This window comes from Pelodiscus sinensis, chromosome 3 (assembly GCF_049634645.1).
Source record: "Pelodiscus sinensis isolate JC-2024 chromosome 3, ASM4963464v1, whole genome shotgun sequence".
In the NCBI taxonomy this organism is placed as follows: domain Eukaryota; kingdom Metazoa; phylum Chordata; order Testudines; family Trionychidae; genus Pelodiscus; species Pelodiscus sinensis.
The window spans coordinates 143004770-143027938 of NC_134713.1; the positions used below are offsets into that span (position 1 = coordinate 143004770).

General features: G+C 46.8%; 1 protein-coding gene across 1 annotated transcript in view; it reads left to right on the plus strand.

Moving 5' to 3' along the window:
* Window positions 1-18404, plus strand: part of GLP1R (glucagon like peptide 1 receptor) — a 126578-nt gene extending 108174 nt beyond the window's left edge. Inside the window, exons 9-13 of the mRNA XM_075925080.1 lie at window positions 356-425; window positions 1974-2062; window positions 6278-6416; window positions 7273-7314; window positions 17876-18404. Of these exons, the coding sequence (XP_075781195.1) occupies window positions 356-425; window positions 1974-2062; window positions 6278-6416; window positions 7273-7314; window positions 17876-18043 (508 nt within the window). The 3' untranslated portion in view covers window positions 18044-18404. The remainder of the gene's footprint in view (window positions 1-355; window positions 426-1973; window positions 2063-6277; window positions 6417-7272; window positions 7315-17875) is intronic.
* The last annotated feature ends 4765 nt before the right edge of the window (window positions 18405-23169 follow it).

Below are 23169 nucleotides of genomic sequence, written 5' to 3' on the forward strand. Positions count from 1 at the left end.
TATGGAAGGATTAGGGTAGCTACCATGCAGTTAAAATATTTGATGTCAGACAGAGGACATATTTGGACTGAAGATATAATGTTGTAAATCTTCAAAACTATAGAAAATTATGTAGAGAGGGAGTTAGTCATCAGAGTGCAAGAGAGATAGGCCCGTTGGATGCTGCAATATACTGTGAGGCATTCAAATGTTTGTAAGAGCCACAAGTAGCTGCATGTGTTTCCATATCAGCATGATGTGCTTTTCTGGTATCGAGTTCACATCCTCTGCATTACTGAGACATGTGATGAGAGAGGAACTGTATGCATATTCTTAGCTTTTTGATTTGTGTTTCACCTTCCTGCTGCCTCCCCAGCTGCTGGACCAGAAACCATAACATGAACTATTGGCTGATCATCAGACTGCCCATTCTAATCGCCATTGGGGTGAGTGATCAGGAGCAGATGCAGGGATTCAGCATACCTGGAATGAGATCAGTGCTGGAGGGATATGCTTGCTAACAAAGCTCTGCTCTTCACATCTAACAATGGGGAGAAAACTACAAAGGGAGTCTGGGGAACAACACTAACAGATTGCATGGTGGATGAGTTAATAGGCAATACAGAATGGGAGAGTCAGTATGAAAGATGTAGTGGTGATGCCCATTGGCTACTGTCCTATAGGAAAACTGGGGAGTTCCTGGTCCCACTTGAGCTTAGGAACATGATTGTGCAAAACCGATTCTGTTTCTGGCAAGGAAACACCCAAATGATGTTATGCTACTTTAATCTGGCCGCCTGCTGCAAGTACTGTCACGCTGAGCTTGTGAAATATCCATTAGAAAATCATTAGACTCGTATTCAGTGTTCCTCATTAACTTGAACTGGTATAAATATAGAGGGGGGCTTCAACGTACTCCAGCATAAGTGGCATTAAATTCTTCAGCAAGAGGGACTTTTCTGCAAAAACTACAGTGACTTTTCAGGCTCTACTACCCTGCTACATCTGCGAGTCTTTAAAGTGCCACCAGACTCCTTGTTGTTTTTGCTGAAAAAAACGAACACAGCTATCTCCCTGGAAAGTGACTTTTCTGTCAGCACAAAATACCCCTCCATTCCCATCTCCCCTCCCTCACCCAAACACAGGCAGTTATGGTTATGATGTTAAGTATGTTGCTGATGATTTTCTTACAATTGTTATTGCCAAAGATGGGTTTTTGTTTGTTTTTTGTGATGCTCGGTAGGTATCTCAGTCAAGTTCCCTGGCTTTCCATGGCATGGGCTAAGTGATGCATCCCAGAACATTCTTCTCCTCGTGTCCCAAGGAAAAGAGGGGGGGATTTTGTAGCAGCTTCACCAGTTCATTCCCTTTTACCCTGAGCATCAGCTAATGCACTATTCTCCAAGCAGACTAGCTGACTTAGTCTACCCTTCCAGCTCCACCAGTTCTCTGGGTAAAAGCTGGACTCTTGCTGTAACTCCCCAACCAATGCTGCCTGAGTCCATGGAACAGAGCAGGGAACATTCAGTAATCCAATTAACTCACTCCTTTGAGGAAAGCTAGAGAGCAAAAAGCAGCTGCAGGTAGGTCTTGGCAGGGAAGTAGAAAACCCAGTGCCAGGCACGTGGCTACAGCAAAATGACAAATTCCATGCTATGCCAGAAAAATGCTCGATTTTGAAGACCACGGGGCACAGAGTCTCAACAGCACAGTTTATACCACTTAGAACTCCTGATTCCAGGAGTCTGCAGCCTCACACAGCATCGTTTCTTTTTATTTATGCTCAGTTTACATATTAGAGATGAACTATCCAATTGATTCTGGGGCATGATTCTGGAGCAAGAGCTGAATCCCACTTCTGTAGCTGCAGCACTGTGGAATATATGGCTCTGTCTATAGAGACCTTGGCACATGCAATGTATATTCTTCCATATGTCTTATCTTGCACATACACTTCCTGACGATAATGTCAGCTGCTTCTTTCTTTTCTCCAGGTGAATTTCCTGATATTTATCAGAGTTATATGCATCATCATTTCCAAGCTACAATCAAACCTGATGTGCAAAACTGACACAAAATGCAGGTAAGTTATTTGGTGAGCTGGAATGTTCTGTTCTTTCTGAAAAAGGACACATGAGCATGAGTTGACTGCATAGGAAATTAAAGATTTCAGGTACTGTGTGCTAGGTAGGAGGCATTGCACATCATTATGGTAGTCTACAACTGACCACCACTGGTAGGTGCAGAGCTTATGGGAAATCTGCTCTATCAGTGCCTTTATTGTACCCACTCCATGAATAAACCGAGGTCTTGGTCCTCTGGGGCTGTCAATATAGAATTAGGCAATTATTTTTAAGAAATATAGACAGAGAAAATCTCTGAGGTCCATGTTTCCATCATTGCTCTTACTTCCTCTCTCCACTAGTCACTGTGCCTTCTTATTGTGACCTTTGTGTCCTCAGTTTTCTGAGCATATTTGTGACTTTTTGGCTGGTACAGTATATGAGGCTTACTGCATGAATATATTTTACCTTCCAAACTTCTTTGCACACGGACTATTTGTGGCTCACCTGGACGGCTATTCATCCCATCAACATTCATGGGCATATTCTTCATCCCTTGGTTTCTGTGTCTTTGGAGCTTTAAGATCCTTCCCCCCAGATTAATGCGGGGAGGCCCATAAACTTGTCCCACTGATGATATGCATATCATGACACTGAATTAGTGCATGACAGTTTAGGTCATTCCTTGTGACCTACTGTTGTCATGTTTTGCTGGAATATTATATTTTGATGCAGCATGATGACATATATTGAGGGGCTCAGAACAAATATGGGACATAGCCTCTCACTAATCTAGATTTGCCTTGCAATGTCCCATACACCTTATTTGTAAGATCCCTCAACTCCACTTAGAGGGGACTCTCCAAATGTTGTGCGTGGCTACATCTAGGACCAAGAGAACATTAAAGACCTTGTCATTTCTAATCACATCTTGTTCTCTGTGCTACAGTGGACTAAGGATGTTAAAATGCAATTATTTGGCTAATCGTATTGTCGATGCAATTTGTATTGACTATACAGTTGGTCAATAAGCGCTGCTATGCAGAGCCACAGCGGAGGTAGCTCCGGAGCCACCCATGCTGCTGCTCTGCATTTTAAATGTAGTAAGAGCTGCTGGTTCTTACTACATTTAAAATGCAGAGGTGCAGCGATCAGCGCAAGGCAGGACTGCACAGTCCCAGCTCACGCTGAGCCCAGCAGCCCGGTTGCAGAGGACATTCTTGACACCGTGAACAGGCGCTGATGCTGGACCAGCCCCTGTTCGCGGTGGCCAACCCTGACTGCCTCAAACAGGGGATGGTGCTGGAGCAGTCTTTGTTCACAGGGGCCACCATGGCCACCACAAACAAAGACTGCTCCAGCACCATCTGCTGTCTGTGGCAGCCAGGGCTGGCTACGACAGGAGGCTGCTTCGTTCTTTATAGCTGTTGGTAGTTTAAATACACCAAGCTAGGTACTCCATATTTCCCACAAGAGTTTCCCTCCTCCGTTTGTGAGATCGCGTAGCTGAGTTAGAGCCATGTTGGGACTCCCATCTGAACCCATTAGTACCACTGATAGTCAGCCAGAAGGGCTGCCCACAGCCACACTAGGTGCCTCTCTCTTTCCCCCATGGGAATCCCCAGAGAAAGCTGAGCCTCTGCCATATGAGGAAGCAGAGCTCTAATTGCAAGTCAAGTGGGGGCTGCTAAAAGATTTCCTTTTTAAACACCCAACATGCACCCCAATCAGCTATTCCATGGAATCCTCTGCTTAGGTCCACTGGAGAGCCTGCCTTTCCCACTGGCCTGTAAGTGCACAGTGACATAGACAGCTGTTTGGGTTCTCCAGCCTTCTCTGCCTATATACCACTGTTAACAGACAACATCCAGGGTACCAGGTTAGAAAGCAGGCTGCATTGGAACCTACATTCAATAGACTTTGAGAGCCCATTGGCGCCTCTGCTTCTTGTTTGCTGGAGGAAAAAGCTGGAGCTTTTTTTTAGTCTTCAAATTACAACTTCTTGTGAGATGCTGATAACATGTGTGCAAGCTCTCTAGCCCCAGGCAGCCCAGGAACTAACTCCCATCTTAGGGTTCAAGGCATCTTTCATTACCAGATTGGGTTGTTCATTGCCTTTCCATCCCTATCAGTGTTAAGAACCATTGCTTCTGGCTATTATCTTTGAAATTGGCTATTATCTTTGAAAAGTCGTGGAGATCGGGAGAAATCCCGGATGATTGGAAAAAGGCAAATGTAGTGCCCATCTTCAAAATAGGGAAGAAGGATGATCCAGGGAACTATAGGCCGGTCAGTCTTACCTCAGTTCCTGAAAAAATCATGGAAGGGATCCTTAAGGAATCCATTTTGAGGCACTTGGATGAGAGGAAAGTGATTAGGAACAGTCAGCATGGATTCACAAAGGACAAGTCGTGCCTGACCAATCTGATTAGTTTCTATGATGAGGTAACTGGCTCGGTGGACATGGGAAAGTCAGTGGATGTTATATACCTTGACTTTAGCAAGGCTTTTGATACGGTCTCCCACAATATTCTTGCCAGCAAGTTAAGGAAATGTGGATTGGATAAATGGACGGTAAAATGGATAGAAAGATGGCTAGAAGGCACGGCCCAGCGCGTAGTGATCAACGGCTCGATGTCAGGTTGGCTGTCGGTTTCTAGCGGAGTGCCCCAAGGTTCGGTTCTAGGACCAGTTTTGTTCAATATCTTTATTAATGATCTGGGTGAGGGGATGGATTGCACCCTCAGCAAATTTGCGGATGACACTAAGCTGGGGGGAGAGGTAGATACGCTTAAGGGCAGAGATAGGGTCCAGAGTGACTTAGACAAATTGGAGGATTGGGCCACAAGAAATCTGATGAGGTTCAACAAGGACAAGTGTAGAGTCCTGCACTTGGGTCGGAAGAATCCCAAGCATAGTTACAACCTGGGGACCAACCAGTTAAGTAGTAGTTCTACAGAAAAGGACCTGGGGGTTACAGTGGATGAGAAGCTGGATATGAGTCAACAGTGTGCCCTTGTAGAAGAGAAGGCTAATGGCATATTAGGTTGCATTAAGAGGAGCATTGCCAGCAGATCCAGAGATGTCATTATTCCCCTTTATTTGGCTTTGGTGAGGCCGCATCTGGAGTATTGTGTCCAGTTCTGGGCCCCCCACTACAAAAAGGATGTGGACGCATTGGAGAGGGTTCAGCGGAGGGCAACCAAAATGATTAGGGGGCTGGAACATATGACTTATGAGGAGAGGCTGAGGGACTTGGGTCTGTTTAGTCTGCAGAAGTGAAGAGTGAGGGGGGATTTGATAGCAGCCTTCAACTTCCTGAAGGGAGGTTCCAAAGAGGATGGTGAAAGGCTGTTCTCAGTAGTGACAGATGGCAGAACAAGGAGCAATGGTCTCAAATTGTGGTGGGAGAGGTCCAGGTTGGATATTAGGAAAAACTATTTCACTAGGAGGGCGGTAAAGCACTGGAATGGGTTACCTAGGGAAGTAGTGGAGTCTCCATCCCTAGAGGTGTTTAACTCTCAGCTTGACAAAGCCCTGGCCGGGTTGATTTAGTTGGACTTGGTCCTGCCTAGAGCAGGGGGCTGGACTTGATGACCTTCTGAGGTCTCTTCCAGTTCTATGATTCTATGATTCCTGTGTGTTAATAATAACCCACTGTTCTTCCACTGGGAGATGTTTTCCTTAGGTTTTTCCCTCATGACGCAGTTGTAGCCTTTGGACCTTGCCTTGTAAATACCAGCAATTATTCCCTTTTTCTTCAAATTCATGTCTCTCATTTTGCAAAGCTCGGTGACTAACAGGTTAGGTTAGCAAGAGTGCTTTGAAGATGTAATGTGCTATGTAAGTGCTAAGAAATACTAAATAATCCTTTGGCCTTTGCTGGTGCTTTCAGTCTAGTAATATCAAAGCACTGTATTGTCAGCACTCCTCTTTTTATAATAATCTGCATGTCTTTAGTGCCTTTGAGCTAAGTCTCAATGTGCTTTACAAACATTATTGAATTAACCCTCACAATCCCATATGTCATGTGGAAACATTATCTCCATTCTGTAGATGGGGAAACTGAGGCACACTGTGTGTGTAGCGGGGGGGGGAAGGGGGGGCGAACTTTCCTGAGACTATCTATTGACTCTGCATTAGAAACAGAACTGAGGAGTCCTGACTCCCAGATTTCTATGCTACATCAATAGCCACTATACTGTGCTATGGCTTCCCTTTCTTCATTGCTTTAGGTTGGCTAAGTCTACACTGACTCTGATCCCGCTGCTGGGAACCCATGAGGTCATTTTTGCCTTTGTTACCGATGAGCATGCCAGAGGAATGCTACGCATTGTGAAGCTCTTTTGTGAACTCTCCTTCACCTCCTTCCAGGTAACACCCAGGAAACACACATTCAGCTCAGGGAATATGTTACATGCTGCCGGAGGCCAGATTGCCTTTCAGGGAAGGTTCGCTATACTTATCTAATTCAGCTCCGGATGTAAGAATGTTATGAGCCTCAGAGAAGCAGGGTAGCCAGAGGGCCAGAGTCCCATTTCTGGTATGCCACACGCTCTCCGCAGTGTCCAGTAGTGACCTCGCCCTTGTATCTGTATGTTAATTTGTTTTATATTCGATACCTAAAACCAGGAAATTGTCCATGGTCTCCCGGGAAAGTGTAATGGAGTCACCCAGGGTGAAGTATATGCCTGCTATGATGCCTTTTTGGAGATGTGACCTTTGAAAGGCACAACTGTAGGCCTATTCTGGTACATGGAGGTAACTAAGCCATATGGATGGAAAGGATGTGAGTAATACTGTAGTGAGTCCTTTTCGTCTGTCTCGTGTGATCACTTGGTAGGAATTTCCCTGTGTGGTGCTGGGTGGGAAACCATGATTTTTCTAAACTTCCTGCCACCTACAGCCTACATTTTAGTGCCCACGTGAATTGCTGATATGTGGATTGCTGATATATAGCCTGTGGTCAGTGAAAGGGGACAGTTTTAAGAAGCAAGGATTGGGGGAACCTAGAAATGTGCTTGTCCTGTGGGAGCTGTTTGGGGCCATCCAGATTTTTCTCAGCAGAAAGGAATGAGCACTCATAGGCTTTTCTGTTTCTTGCTCTAACTATGGAGTGTTCCCTTTCAGAATGAGAGAGTCTCCTCCCCCTGCAGGTTTCACTAGCAAAACTTGGAACGTATCGGGGCTGTTTTTCTGACTACTGTTCTGTTGTCTGGTTGGATTTCAGGGACTGATGGTGGCAATTCTCTACTGCTTCATCAACAATGAGGTAAGAAGCACCAAAACAGTTCCATCTTGCAATATTAGCCTCCATTGCAGAAAAAAGAAATAAAAAATGGGCGTGAACTATTAATTGTATCAGTTCAGGTGTGTTCAAAGGCTCCTGCATAAACTAATGGTCCACTAGAGAAAATTAGAGGGTGATTTCTCATTACACACACCATGGGGAAAAAATTAGGCTGCATAACTCTGGGGTAGTAGTTGTGGGCAGTGTCTTGCGAGTTTCCTTGATGCAACCTTATTATAGATTCATAGATGCCAAAGGCAAAAGGGACCATTGTGATCATCTAGTATGAACTCCCGTATAGGCATAAGCCACGGAACTGCCCCTAAAACAATTCTAGTGCAGATCTTTTAGAAAAACATCCACTCTTGATTTAAAAATTGTCAGTGATGGAGAATCCACCACAACTCCTGGTAAATTGTTTCAGCGGTTAATTTCAGTGACTGTTAAAAATGTATGCCTTATTTCCTGTCTGAATTTGTCTAGCTTCAGCTGCCAGCCATTTGATTGTGTAATACTTCTTCTTTGAAGAGTGTCCCTGTGGGTGCTCCACCGTAGGTCTTTGGGGTGCTGCTGTGTGCCTAGTCAGAGATTTTTGGTAGCAGTGCCCTCCAATAGGCTGCGCACATGAGGCAGACAGCACTCGTGGTGCCAGTACCACACATGCGCAGCAACCGTTCCTTCAGTTCCTTCTCTGCCGCCACCATCGTCAGTCAGAACCATAGTTGCTCTCCAGTTTTTTTCTAAAGTACTTTGAAATTTTGAAATTTTCCTTGTTAATCTTATAGTGTTAGTGGTAGTGTTACAGTTCTTTCTGTAAACTTTAATAGTTAAAGTTTTTTTCTTCTCATGCCTTAAAAAAAACAAAAAAGCCCTCTTTTTTTCTCCTGTTCTATGGCAGCCTTTTTCGGCTTGGCAGACTTAGCCTGCAGGAGAGGACTGGCAGTAAGTCTATCTCCATCTTGGACGGCCATTCCCAGTGTGTGCGCTGTTTGAGTCAGGCACACACTACCACAACAGTGCCAGGACTGCAAGCAGTTAACAGTTCACACGTGAAAGGCACAAGAGATTCAACTGAAACTTCTCTCATTCGAGAATATGATGAGACCTGCCTCATACCCAGAGCACTCCTTTCCCCTGTGCCAGCTGCTCCCTCTGGCCATGTCTGCCAGCTCTACCTCAAGAGACTTTTCCTCCAAGCAATCTAGGCAGAGAGCTCATTCCTCATGGAAAGATGAATCTCCCTCAGAAAAATGGGGGCAAGCACCCAAAGTTCCCCCTGCTCTGTCCCCTGCTAGGGCTCTGGACAGTAAAGTTCCGGGATCATCTAGCACTAATGCTTTCCGGGGGCCCAAGGACCTAACAAAGTTGAGTACCAAGACACCAGGAAAAGCTACATCTAAATCGGCGCCCCCAGCACCATCGGCACACACATCAGTGCCAACGAAAGCTAAGACCAAGCCATCTTCAGTGAGGCACCGCCAGCATCGAAGAAGCCTAAACCGCACATGACACCATCGGCACCTTGGCCACCCCCGGCCCAAAGAGGCATATAAGCATATGGCACCAATGGTTCCCCAGTCAGTACCATCGGCACCGCAGATAGCAGTGATAGTTCTGTGTCCGTTGCCATCAGACTGGTCCCATTCACCACCATAAAGGAGCTCAGGGTATTGTCAGCACCCACAACTCCTGTGTTTGGCACTGTGATGGGGCAGACAAGCCCCGCACTCCCATAGTCAATCGGCCACAAGGAGAGGACTCGGAAGGCTGGCAGCAGCATAGAGACACCGACGCGGGTGTCTCATGTTGCGGTCGTTCTCTATCCTTCAGGGCCTCTGGCCGGGACCCGGTGGAGAGGGAGGGCCCAGGTCCTCCTACCCATATTGTGACGCGGGATGGGACTATCGGACCATGGGGAACTTTGGGCCTGCATGACCGGGTGGTGGGATAGTGTACAGAGCGTATAGGATGAATTCGGGTTACAAAGGGCCCGGGTCCCCTCCAACAGGAGGAGCCGGGCTACAGAAAAGGGGGCATTTGCATCCCCCCAAAGGGGATGGGCGCACTACAGGCACCAACGGCACACCTGCATCTGGCAGCTTTCTACACTCAGCTACGCCAGGCTTGGCACTACCATTGTCTAGCGATGAGGACAAGGAGGCCTTGGTTAGTACCCATAGCCCAAGGCATTCATCCCCAAAGCAACCCCAATTACTACAATTACTACATGGCAACGTTGGCAAAATACACAGACCATATCTTTGAACAGCTTGCACTCTTTATTGACAGCTTATCTGACAATAAAAGAGCAAATCACAGCCAACGTAAACGAGGGTATGCTGCTTTCCCATACGGCCCTACAAGTGGCCCTCGACACATCCAATACAGCATCACGATCAATTGAGACAGCTATTGTGATGAGAAGGCTTCACTTGTCAGGTTTTCCCCATGAGGTATAGGCTACACTAGAGGATCTCCCTTTCCAAGGATCAAAGTTGTTCACAGACACCACAGATGCGTCCCTCCACTCACTTAAAGACTCCAGGGCGATGCCATCTTGGCATACAAACAGAAGTCAAACAGCAACAGAACAGATAATTCAATCAAAGATACAAATCTTCACCCTTCAATCAAGCTCAGAGGCATTCTGACAATAGGAGGAGGCACTGACAAACTGGACAAAGACAGGCCTCTGATCAACCTGCTACATCTCAGCCATCAACCTCGAGGCAAATGTTTTGAAGATCAGGTCGAGAGTCCGATAATGCCCCCTCATCTAGAGCAGCCTCAAACCCATCTGCTATTCCATCACCACCTACTACCCTTCTACCACCACCGGTCTTCTATCACGACTAACAAGTGGGTGTTACGCGTCATGAAAGGTGGATATTGCATTCCTTTTTCCACTATCCTTTCTTCCCACTCATCCTCCCCATCCCTTTTCAGGGGCCCATCTCCCAAGAGCATAGTACTCCAAGAGATTGAGCACCTTCTCCACCTAGTGGCCATAGAATCCTTATTCCAGCAATACAACGGCAGGTGGTTTTACTCCCATTATTTCCTCACAACAGAGATATCGGGAGGGTGGAGACCAATTCTCGATCTCAGAAGGCTCAATCAACACATATGATCTCAACACTTAAAGATGGTCACTCTAGCTATGATAATGCCAGCCTTAAATGAAGGGGATTACTTATCGACTCTCGACTTCCAGGATGCTTACTTCCATGTATCCATCCACCCAGCACATCAGAAATACCTAAGATTTGCACTCGGCAAGGCACATTTCCAATACACAGTGTTACCCTTGGGACTCTCCACAGCCCCAAGGGTCTTCTCAAAGATGATCGCTGTGGTGGCTGCGCACTTCCACAAACAAGGGGTATCCATATTTCCCTATCTCAATGATTGCCTGATAAGAGCAACCACAAGGCAAAAGGCCCACAAAGCGATCTCCTTAGCCATGTGTCTGTTCCAGACTCTTGGCTACAAATAAATCTTTCCAAATGCAAGCTCCAACCAGCTCAGACTATAGAATTAATTGGGGCGTACCTCGACTGCGTCCAGGCAATAGCTTCCCTTCCCCAACAGAGATCTAATCTATCAAGGACCTTATCAAATTGCTCCAAACCAACCCACAAGTCCCAGCCAGAGCTTGCCTCCCATTACTAGGCAGCAACCACATTACACATGATACCGATTCAGCAGCGGCTAAGAATGGTATACAGACCTCATTATAATAGTATCAACAAACTGATTTCGATTCCAAACAAAATCAAACAATCACTGAACTTGTGGGCGGATCCAAAAAACATGTATGCTGGGGTTCCCTTCCATAGAAGTAACCCAGTGATGACAACGGACACCTCTCTTCTGGGGTGGGAGCCATACTCCAGTCCTCTCAAAGTCCAGAGCTGATGGGATCCTCATGAACATTCCCTGCACATCAACATATTAGAACTCAGAGCGGTACGCTACTCATACCAGCACTTCCTACACCTGATACGGGGCAACACCATACAGATTTTTACAGACAATCAAGCCACAATGTATTACATAAACAGGCAGGGTGGAGCCAGATCTCACTGGCTATGCAGAGAGGCACTTCACCTATGGTCCTAGTGCATAGATCAGAATGTCCACAAATAAGCCTCTTACCTCTCAGGCAAGGACAGTCTTATGGCAGACACCCTCAGCAGGAAGTTCAACTCCAGCCATGAATGGGAGATGGATGACAACATATTACATATGATCTACAAATGCTTCCCCATGATGGACTTGTTTGCAACCAATGCCAACAGGAAGTGTCCACAGTATTGTTCACATATGCGCATTGGGCTACATTCCCTGGGGGATGCCTTTCTAATACCTTGGAACACACCCCTTCTATATGCAGTTCCTCTGATCCTGCTTCTTCACCAGGTGGTCAACAAGACAAGAGCAAATGCAGTGTCAGTAAAACGTATCACTCCATCATGGCTACGACAGACCTGGTATACTTACCTGCTCCACATGTCCACAAGACCTCCATGGCATCTCCTGCTAGTTCCCTATCTTCTAACACGGCAAGATGGTCAAATCTGGCATCCATCCATCCAAATCCTTCATCTCCAGGCATGGTTCTTCAGTGGCTCTCCTCAGAAGAAGCAACGTTTACAGATCAAGTCAAACAAATCTTAATAAGAAGTCGCAAAGTAACAACAAGAAAGTCTTACCTCGCCAAGTGGTGTAGATTATCCCTCTGGACAGGTCAGAGATCCGCAGATCCATCAACAACCCCACTATCCAATATATTAGAATACTTTTTAACACTCAGGTCTTTTGTTTAGTTCATTGAAAGTACACCTCATGACCATATCAGCCTTTCACCAAACCATCGAAAACAAATCGGTATTCACCCACCCAATAACTAAGCGCTTTCTAAAAGGCATTCAAAACACGTTCCTACCTGTTAGAATACCAGTTCCAACCTGGGACCTTAATCTGGTACTTCATGCTCTCACCCATGCACCATTCAAGCCTATGGCTACGTGGTCTATGCTGCACCTCTCAATGAAGGTGGCTCTGCTCATTGCTCTTACATCAGCTAGAAGGGTGAGGGAAATTGGGGCACTAACGGTCAACCCACCATTCACAACAATTCATAAGGATAAGGTGGTTCTGCAACCATACCCAAAGTTCTTACCAAAGATAGCTACCTCCTTTCATTGCAGTAAGCCTGTGGTGTTACCTATCTTCTTCCCAAAGCCTCAGGCCACTGCTGAAGAAGCTAAATGACACACGCGTGATGTGCGCCGCGCGATTGCCTTCTATTTGGAAAGGACAAGGATAATTTGTAAAACAGACAGACTTTTCATCTCCACTGCTGAAAGATCCCTGGGCATGCAAATCTCTACTCAGAGACTATCCAGATGGATTGTGGACTGTATCCGCCTGGTTTACACCAGCTTAAACCAGGAGCCTCCACTTCAATTGCGAGCACACTCCACGAGGGACATGGCAACCTCTACAGCTTACCTTAGCAGCATCCCTCTCTCAGATGTTTGCAGAGTTGCTACTTTGTCTTCCATGCATACCTTCGCCGGACACTGCCCTCGACACTTACCTGAAACAGGGCACTAAATTCAGACATAGGGATCTGACCAAGGTCCTACACAGCATTTAGCCGAAGCACCCACCTTCCCATTACGGGTACCACTCTATAGTCACCTAAGGTGGAGCATCCACAGAGGCTCTCCTCGAGAAAGAGAAGTTTACTCACCTTGTGCAGTAACGGAGGTTCTTCAAGATGGTTGTCCCTCTGGGATCTCCACCACCCACCCTTCCTATCCTCTGCTTCGGATATATTGATTTCTCCTTCTGGGGCACAGAAGGAACTGACGGGACGGTTGGCTACACACACATGGTAGCAGCACTGCACATACCATCTGTCTGGCATGCACAGCCTACCTGAGGGCACTGCTACTGTAAATCTCCGACTAGGTGCACAGCAGTGCCTCAAAGTCCTAAGATGGAGCACCCACAGGGACAATCATCTCAAAGAATCTCCGTTACTGCACAGGGTGAGTAACCTTTTCTTTTTGCTAGACTGAAGAGCCCATTATTAAATATTTGTTTCCCATGTAGGTACTTAAAGACTGTAATCAAGTCACCCTTTAACATTCTCTTTGTTAAGCTACATAGATTGAGTTCCTTGAATCTGTCACTGAATCTGTTTTCTAATTCAATAATTCCTGTGGCAATTCTCTGAATTTATCAATATCATTCTTGAATTATGGACACCAGAACTGTATGCAGTATTCCAGCAGTGGTTGCATAGTCTGTTTATGCATTCAAGGATCATATTAGCCCTTTTGGTCATAGTGTCACACTGGGGAACTCATGGTCAGTTGATTATCCACCATGACCCCCAAATCCTTTTCAGAGTCACTGCTTCCCTGGATAGTCTCCCATCCTGTAAGTATGGTCTATATTCTTTGTTCCTAGATCCATAGTTTTACATTTAGCAATGTTAAAATGCATATTGTTTGCTTGCACCCAGCTTATCCAGCAATCCAGACTGCTTTGTATCAGTGACCTCTCTTCTTTATTTGCAGCTTTTACAATTTTTGTGACAGCTGCAAACTTTAGCAGTGATAATTTTGTTTTCTTCAATGTTACTAAGGCTACGTCTTCACTGCACATGTATTTCAAAATAAGCAATTTCGGAAGATATCTTATCTTCCAAAATAGCTTATTTCAAAATAGAGCATCTGCATACCAAAAGCACATCAAAACAGTGCTTAGCTGTTTTGAAATAGAGCATCCACACTGATTAGACGCTAACTCGCAGTTAAGGCCACCCAGAATCATTTCAGGCAGGGTATCAGATCAGCACTCACTTTGTGTGGCTGCTGCTTGAGGCTACCTGAGGCTTTTGCTTAAAGAGACCCCCTGTACAGCAGTGTCTCAGGCTTTGTCTTTGCCTACCTCCTCGAGAACAGCAAAGCCTTTTCCTCTGCCTGCTGTGGTTGCCCTTGTGGACACATCAGCTTGGTAGACATGGAGCCGGAGCTGCCTCTGGGCAGTCTATGGCTATTGCAGTGTGTGCTGCAATTCATGTAGCAGTTTCTGCAGGCCGCAGCCCAGTCCCTGCAGGAACCCAACCCCCAGCTCCTCTGGGAGACCCTCCTTGGATCTCTGTGGGTACGGCTCATGCAGCTGGATCCCGCCCTCCCCTGCACACCACTGCCTCTGTTTTCTGGATACCAGTGCAGACTGGTGGGACCGGCTTGTTGTGGAGAAGAGGGGCGACCAGCAATGGCTCCAGAACTTCAGGATGAGGAAGAACACATTCCTGGAGCTCTGTGAGTGGCTCGCCCCTGCCCTCAGGTGACGGGACACTCACGAGACCCACGATCCCCCTACAGAAGCATGTCATCATCGCCTTCTGCAAGCTCACCACGCCGGACAGTTACTGATCCATGGGGAACCAGTTTGGCATGAGGAGATTGACCATCAGGGCCCTGGTCACACAGGTATGGCACTCTCAGACTACTGTCCCAGGAGGGAGGAGGGGAGGACTGCAGGAATGGGGTTCCCTAGGGAAGTGGAGGGTGGGGGTGCAAGCCCCCTTCCTGGGAGGTTTCTTCAGTCCTGCCCTCACAAAGCCCTGCCATGGGATGTGGTGAGTGGGGGGTTGCTCCTGGTGTGTGGGGGAGGGAGGGCTGGGGGACCTCCCAAGGGCCCTGGCAACCCTGTGAATCTGTTTGTCTCCTTCTACAGATGGTGAGGGTCATCCGCCTTGGTGATGTGGACGCCATCATCGCTGGCTTTGCTGACATGGGCTTCCCCAACTGCAGGGGGGCTATTGATGACACCCACCTATTCATCCAGGCTCCTGACCACCGGGCATCTTTACATTGACCGCAAGGAGTACTTTTCAATGGTCCTGCAGGCTGTCACGGACCACTGGGGCCAGTTCTATGTTGGGTGGTTGGGGAAGGCACACGACACACACGTCTTTAGGAACTCTAGCGGGTTCCAAAAACTGCATGCCGGAACTTTTTTCCCCGACTGCACCATCAGGGTCAGGGACGTGGACATGCCCATCTGCATGGTGGGGGATGTGGCCTACACTCTCTTGCCTTGGTTCATGAAGCCCTATACTGGCCACCTCAACCTCTCTCAGGAATGCTACAGTGCCAGGCCCAGCAGGCCTGCATGGTGGTGGAGGGTGCCTTTGGCTGTTTGAAGGCTCCTTTCAGATGCCTCACCTGGCTGGGCATCGGGGAGCACAACATTCCACACATGGTGGCTGCGTGTTGTGTCCTGCACAACGTGTGTGAGGAGAAGGGGGAAACGATTCTGCCAGGGTGGGGGCAGAGACTGACTACATCAGCAGGGCCTTTGAACAGCCGCATACGGCTGCCATCTGGCAGGTACAACCGGGGGGCCGTGCACATCTGGGAAGCTCTGACGGAGAGTTTCTTTCAGGGAGACCAGTGACACTCTCCTCTGGGTCTCCCCACTAGGGGCCTGTGCATCTCCCCTCTCTGCCTTTCCTCCCTCACTCCTCCCTTCCCCCCTTTCTGTTGAGACAATAAACAAACATTTTGTTTTGGAAAAAATACAGTTTCTGTTTCTTTTTATTTCTCTCTCCCCAGTCAAAGGACTTGCTGTGTAGATGCTCGCATAGTTATTTCGGAATAATGACCATTATTCCAGAATACCTTTGCTGTGTAGATGTACCCAAAGGTGCCACAGGACTACTACATTGTACATCGACACTTACTTTTATCAGTCATACTTCAATCTCATTAAAAAATTAAGTTTGACATCTTTTTTCCATAACCCCATGTTGACTGGTATTATTTTTATTACTGTCCCTAAAGTTTTTATTAATAGAGTCTCAAATCATTCATTAATTTTTTCCTAATATATTTATTTAAGAAGGATGGTTTTAGTAATGCTGGCCATGTATTTCTCTTTGTGTCCCTTCTCTTACTGATTTTCCACAATTCCTAGCTTCTGGTTTATTATTTGTTACTATAAACGTCCCCTTTCTTCCAATTGTTATCTTATACAATTATATTTTTTAAAAACCTTGTGAACCTGGTAGAACTCAGTGCCTGAAATTTGTTTGATACCTTTGAAGATTATAGCTGATCCTATCTGTTTGCCTTAAGCAGCGCCTCTGCTTTATTTTGAGGAATTTGGAACCAGAACTATTGTCTTTTGGTTCCAAAAACTGAGTTCAGGTGTAGTTGGTAGCTCAGAGAAAAACTCTTTTAACTAACCCCTCTTGTCAGCTTCTTATCCTTTCTGTGGCCCAGCCACTGGAGAACCACACGACTCATTCTGCGCAAAAATTAGCCCATTGCAGAGGACATGGGAAGCGAATTTCATGCATGCTAAGCTTCCACATGTGGATGAGCCATATTCTGGTCCCATGCTTCAATTTAAGATGTGACAGTTAACTGATTTATGATGATACTAGGTACAACTGTTTAGTTTATGCAGATAGATTTTTATGCTTAACTGCATAACATAATCAAAGGTACTGTGTAATGTCCTTCAATACCAGCTGTACCGCTGTTTGGAAGGACGCTGTTATGGTATTTGTCATCACTGGCATTTTTTTTCTTTAAGTCACTATTGTCAAGAACATATTGAAAGATCAAAACTTAGATGAATGTTTCTATTAAATGTATCTTTTATTGCTGCAATTCCTTAGCCTGCTGAAGTTTTAATTCTGGCTAAATAGTTGCTATTTCTTTGCCTTGTGGAATGAATATGTTAAAAAGGGCCAAATTCATCCAAGATGTAACACCACTTAAATCAGTGGAATTACACAGGGATGAATATAGCCTCAGATATTTGTGTTTGCACTTGTAATACATGGAAAGAAAGTTAGCTCCTTGTCTAACATAACTACTTTGCTCGGGGCATGGAAAATCCATATCCCTGAGTGATGCAGACCAAACTCCCTGTGCAGACAATGCTAGGTCAGTGGGCTTCTCACATCAACATAGCAGTACTTGCACCAGGGGAGAAGATCTCCTGTTGCTGCTGGCAACATCTTCATTAAATGCTACAGTGGCTCTGTAAGGCTAGAAAAAGACCTTGGACACTCTATGTTTTCACTAGAAAAAATGTATTCATTGCTGACAATGAGCATGTGCAGTAGTTACTGCTGCATCGGTGTAAAAACCAACTGCAAGTGTGGATGGGGCCAGACCACATTTAAGAGTTCTAGAAGCTGAGCACTGTTTGGAGCAAGGTAAAATAGATTTATGCTTGCTGGTGCCTGCTGGGTATCTAAACAGGTTTATTTATAAAAGTAAGAGTAAGTGCCATCATTATTTTACTTATGAAATATCACTGTGATGGATAAGGTAATTAGGGAAACTATTTGAAGCAATAATAAAGGGGCCTTAAAACCTTGCTACTATCCTTCAATAATGTGATACATTATATTTTTTCCAGTTCCAAAAGGAGATTATTTCAAGACTTGATTATTTCTATGATTAAACGCCTTTATTTCCTTCTTTGCTCATGTTAGGTTCAGACAGAATTTCAGAAAAGCTGGGAACGCTGGAGACTGGAACACTTTTATGTCCAGAGAGATAGCAGTATGAAGCCACTGAAATGTCCTGCCAGCAGCCTAAGTAGTGGAGGCACAGTGGGCAGCAGTCTCTATGCTGCCACTTGCCAAGCCACATTCAGCTAGAAATTCTACAGATGACGACAGAGATGAGCCAGATTACCCCAAATGAACTGTAGGAGGCACCTGAAGACCCGTGAAAACCCAGGCAAGCAGCTTAAAAGTGGGTGCTGGACCCAAAGACTTAACCTTCTGTTGATCATTGCTGCAGGCAGCCGGACAACGTTTTCTAAGGAAAGCAGTCTGCTAATTTAATCTACACATCAGAAGATAAATTGAGCATGTCTAAAGTAAGTTTAAAGAGTTTCTTCCTATTAATACACAAGGCCTCCAGGTGTCCAAAACTTAAGCAGTGCATTGATCCAGTCACAATCATAGGGTCAATGGCTTATTACTGTAAATGGGCCCGCTGAAATCCACTGATTAAATTAAAAGAATACAGAACATGACTATTGACAATAAACCACATTTGTACTTGTACTGGGAAAGGTGAGGCTGATATCTTTCTAAACATAGTGAATATTAGTGGAGTTTGAGCATATTTCTTTGTGGTGCAGTTACTGGACCACAACAGTTCAATGGCAAGAGCATCCCAAATCAAGGGTGGAGTTGTGCTTAACTGTTTAATGTGAACAGGCAAATACGGGACACCCATAAAGCCTACAGCTGGAAACAGTAATGTGCATGCTCTTAATTTTTTTTAACTCTTCATTTGAAGAAGTATGTTCTGTATGTACAAGGGGTCTATCTTCCTGTTAATGAGGTGTGTGTACTTTGTGTTAACATTGACTGTGATAGTATAATACCTGAACCTTGAGCTTTTACATAGCCCTCTGCACTGTTGGGTGGCTGTACAAAGAGTAATATGGATGGAAGAAATGAGTCACACCTCAGAATATTGACGATGGATATTGTTTTGTGAACAGTATGCTCTGTTTCATAGGTATACAAACATGTAAAAGTTAAACTGTAGCCATTACACATTTTGCCAAATTTTCTTCACTTAGAAACAGAATTCTTGGAGTTCTCTGTTGTATTCTCTTAGGGTACATCTCCACTAGCCCCCTAGTTCGATCTAGGGAGGCTAATGAGGGCAACCGAAATTGCAAATGAAGTGCAGGATTTAAATATCCCATGCTTCATTAGCATGTTCCCGGCCGGTCACCATTTTAGAAATTGACTAGTCCAAAGTAACTGCCCGCGTCTACACGTGGCAATGAAATGGGATTCCGAATTAAAGCCCTACATCGAATTAACTGTTAGTCCTCCTGGTATTTAAATCCTGCGCTTCATTTGCAATTTCGGTCGCCCTCATTAGCCTCCCTAGATTGAACCAGGAGGCTAGTGTAGACATACCCTTAGTTGCCTTGTCTCTTGCCTTATTTCCTTTTGGCATGATGTAGCTTCAAGGTTCTTTATTCATGATGCTACAAACTAAATGGAAACAATGAGTAGTCCTGTGGCACCTTAGAGACCAACAAATATATAGAATCATGAGCTTTCATGGTCAGCTTCTTAGTATTTTTAGTAACTAAATTTTCAGCTCTGAGGACAACTCCCTGCTGGACTTTCTCTTCAGTGCTGGAGCTATTTAAATTTATGCTCTTAATGAGCTTTTAGAATGTCACCACTTATAATGTTGCAAGATGAACAGAAATATTCATGTACACTCAAGGCTTTCTAAAAACAAGTGAATCCAATCCAGAGGCCCAATCAAGGTGCTAACTGCCTTCAGCTTTTGAAGTCTACAGAAGTTGAGGGTGCTTAGTGTTGTGAAGGGCAGAGCTTACATGAGAACAGTAAGAGAAGCTTAAAACCCCTCATTCCAGTTACTTGGGCCAGATCTAAACTACACACTAACTTCAGTGTAACTACTTTGCTCAAGGGGTTGACTAATCCACACCCCTGAGCAATGTAGTTTTAACAGTCTTAACCCCCCTCACCCTCCCACCATGTAGATAGTGCTATGTCAGCAACACAGCTTCTCCTGCTCATATAACTACTGCCTCTAGTGGAGATGGCATAGTTAAGTTGATGGGAGAGCTATCTCCCTTTGGTTTACAGCATTGGTCCCCAATATGGTGTCTACGGGCGCCATGGCACCCGCGGGGGCATTTCTGTGCGCCCGCCAAGTGCTTGGGGCTGGCCATGCTCCAGAAGTGTGGCGCATGCGCGGAGTCGGCCCCGGGTGCATGGGGAGCACCAGCCCCGGGAGCACGACAAATTGGCCACCCGGGCCCCGGGTGCGCTGCTATGGGGGGTGCCTGACCCAGGAGCGCGGCGAATTGGCCGCCTATGCCCCGGGTGCGTGGCACATGGGGAGCGCCCGCCCCAGGCACACAGCAAATTGGCTGCCCCGGCCCCCGGGCGTGTGGCTATGGGGAGTGCCAGCCCCGGGAGCGCAGCTAATTGGCCGCCCGCGCCCCGGGTGCGCGGCACATGGGAAGTGTCGGCCCCGGGAGCACAGGGAATTGGCTGCCCCGGGCGCCGGACCCACGAGCGCAGCAAATTGGCCACTCGCGCCCCGGGTGCACAGCACATGGGAAGTTCCAGCCCCGGGAGCACAGCGAATTGGCCGTCCCGGGCGCACGGCTATGGGGGTGCCAGCCCCAGGAGCACGGTGAATTGGCCACCCCAGCCCCCGGGCGCGCGGTTATGGGAGGGTGCCGGACCCAGGAGCACAGTGAATTGGCCACCCGCACCTTGTGTGCGCGGCACATGGGAAGTGCCGGCCCTGGGAACACAGCGAATTGGCCGCCCCGGGCGCACGGCTATGGGGGGTGCCGGCCCCAGGAGCACGGCGAATTGGCCACTTTGGCCCCCGGGTGCGCGGCTATGGGGGGTGCCGGCCCCAGGAGCGCGGCGAATTGGCCGCCCCGGCCCCCGGGTGCGCGGCTATGGGGGGGTGCCAGCTTTAGGCGCACGGCTATGGAGGGGTGCTGGCCCTGGGCAAGCAGCCCGGCAGGACGCTGGCTCCAGGCTTGCTGCAAATAGGTGGCCCTGCCCAAGGCCACACGGCGCATAGGGTTGCTGGCCCCAGGCACGTGGCTCATGGGGGTGTGGCATATGCGTGGCCCCGCGCCGGGTTCGCGAGTGTCCCTGCCCTCTGGCGCCTGGCAGGTGAACGGCCACGCCCCCTGGCGCCTGGCAGCTTCAAATGGTTGGGGACCACTGGTTTTCAGTCTTCAGCGGAAGCACTACAACTGAGTTGATGAAAGTCTGTAGCGTAGACCTGCCCTTAGTGAAAGAACTTACTCCTGTTATCCTCATTCAGGCAAATTGCCTAGTGAAATCTGATAACTTTATGGCTGTGTCTACACTGGCACCCTTTTCCGGAAAAGGGATGCTAATGAGACACTTCGGAATTGCAAATTCCGCGGGGGCTTTAAATATCCCCCGCGGTATTTGCATGAACATGGCTGCCGCTTTTTTCCGGCTCGGGGTTTTGCCGGAGAAAAGCGCCAGTCTAGACGGGATCTTGTGGAAAATAAGCCCTTTTCCAGAAGATCCCTTATTCCTACTTTCAAGGGAATAAGGGATCTTCCGGAAAAGGGCTTAATTTCCGCAAGATCCCGTCTAGACTGGCGCTTTTCTCCGGCAAAACCCCGAGCCGGAAAAAAGCGGCAGCCATGTTCATGCAAATGCCGCGGGGGATATTTAAATCCCCTGCGAAATTTGCAATTCCGAAGTGTCTCATTAGCATCCCTTTTACGGAAAAGGGTGCCAGTGTAGACACAGCCCAGATGTATCAGGACCAAAGGATCAGGCCTACTGTTTATGAGATTCAAATAGTCCTTCAGGCAAAAGTACTACTTCTTTCCCTACATTACACTTTCTTTAGTAATTCTCTGTCTCTTTGGTTGGGAATAAACTTTGGTTTAAGACCAAAACTTTGACTCCTGATTATCTTAGAGGCCTGCCTCTCTTCTCATGTTTCTTGCCAGTAGAGCCTATCTCAGAGGCAGCAAGGGGGAGGAGTAGAAGCCGGTGCTTGGGGGAGTCGGCTTAAAAGCTGGTTCATTGCACCACTGTCTCCATGGTGGGGGGAACAGGGAGGCAGAGGCGCAGTGGCGCCTAGCTTATACTACATTTAAACTGCAGAGCCGCAGTGGGGGTAGCAAGCATCCCCCGCCATTGACTAATTGATGGAAATTCCATTGTCTGCTTGATTGGCTGATTATCCACAATGTAACATCCCTAGTATGAATGTCCTGAAGACAGTAGGGCCTTCTCAATCTTGGAATCAGATTCACAAAGGGAAAAAGTAATAATAGTACAACCAGCTCCCATAACCTTTATCTCAATGGTTATTGCTCTTAGAATATTGGAGACTCAGGTTCAAAGCCACTGTCCCCTCTGCCTAACTGTGGAGCTGAGTCTCCTGCCTTCCAGGGGAGTACCTTAACCATTGGGCTACAAAGTTATTCTCTCTCTGGTTCAATTAATTATATATTTTAAAGGGGGAACAGCTTCAACAAGTTCAGTGATTTAAGCTATCCAAGTGGGAGACTTACACAAATTTCTGCTTCACATCAGGTGGGGAAAGAATCAAACCTAGGTTTATACCAGCTCATTGGTAGCCTGGAAGCATATTGGGCAACTGGCACAGAGGTGAGAGACTGGAATCTCAGCTCCCCACACTGTCCTTCTTAGGCCAATGGAAATGCATGTCTGCAGTAGTTTCTAAGGTGGCCAACAATTTAGCTGTGGAACAGGAAGCTATGGCCAAGGAGGGGGAGATTGGGTGTGTCTGATTTAACTATTCTACTGTGGATAAGTTAGAGGGTCATTGAGGACAGCTTGTGAGACTGACTCTGTCCTGCTGATAAAGAACATCCACCTAAGGCGGTAGAAGACCGAGGCTACGTCTACAATGGCAAGATTTTGCACAAATATTTTTAACACAAGTTTTTGCGTTCAAGTATTTGTGCAAGAGTGCATCTACACTGGCACGTGCTTTTGCGCAAAAGCATCCGTTCCAGTGTAAAAGCTCTCTTGCGCAAGAAAGCTCCAATGGCCATTTTAGCCACCGCGCTTTCTTGCGCAAGAAATTCATGTTGCCTGTCTACACTGGCCTCTTGCGCAAGAACAGTTGCACAAGAGGGCTTATTCCTGAGCGGGAGCATCATAGTTCTTGCGCAAGCACTGATTTCACACATGAGAACGTCAATGTTCTTGCGCAAGAACTCCAC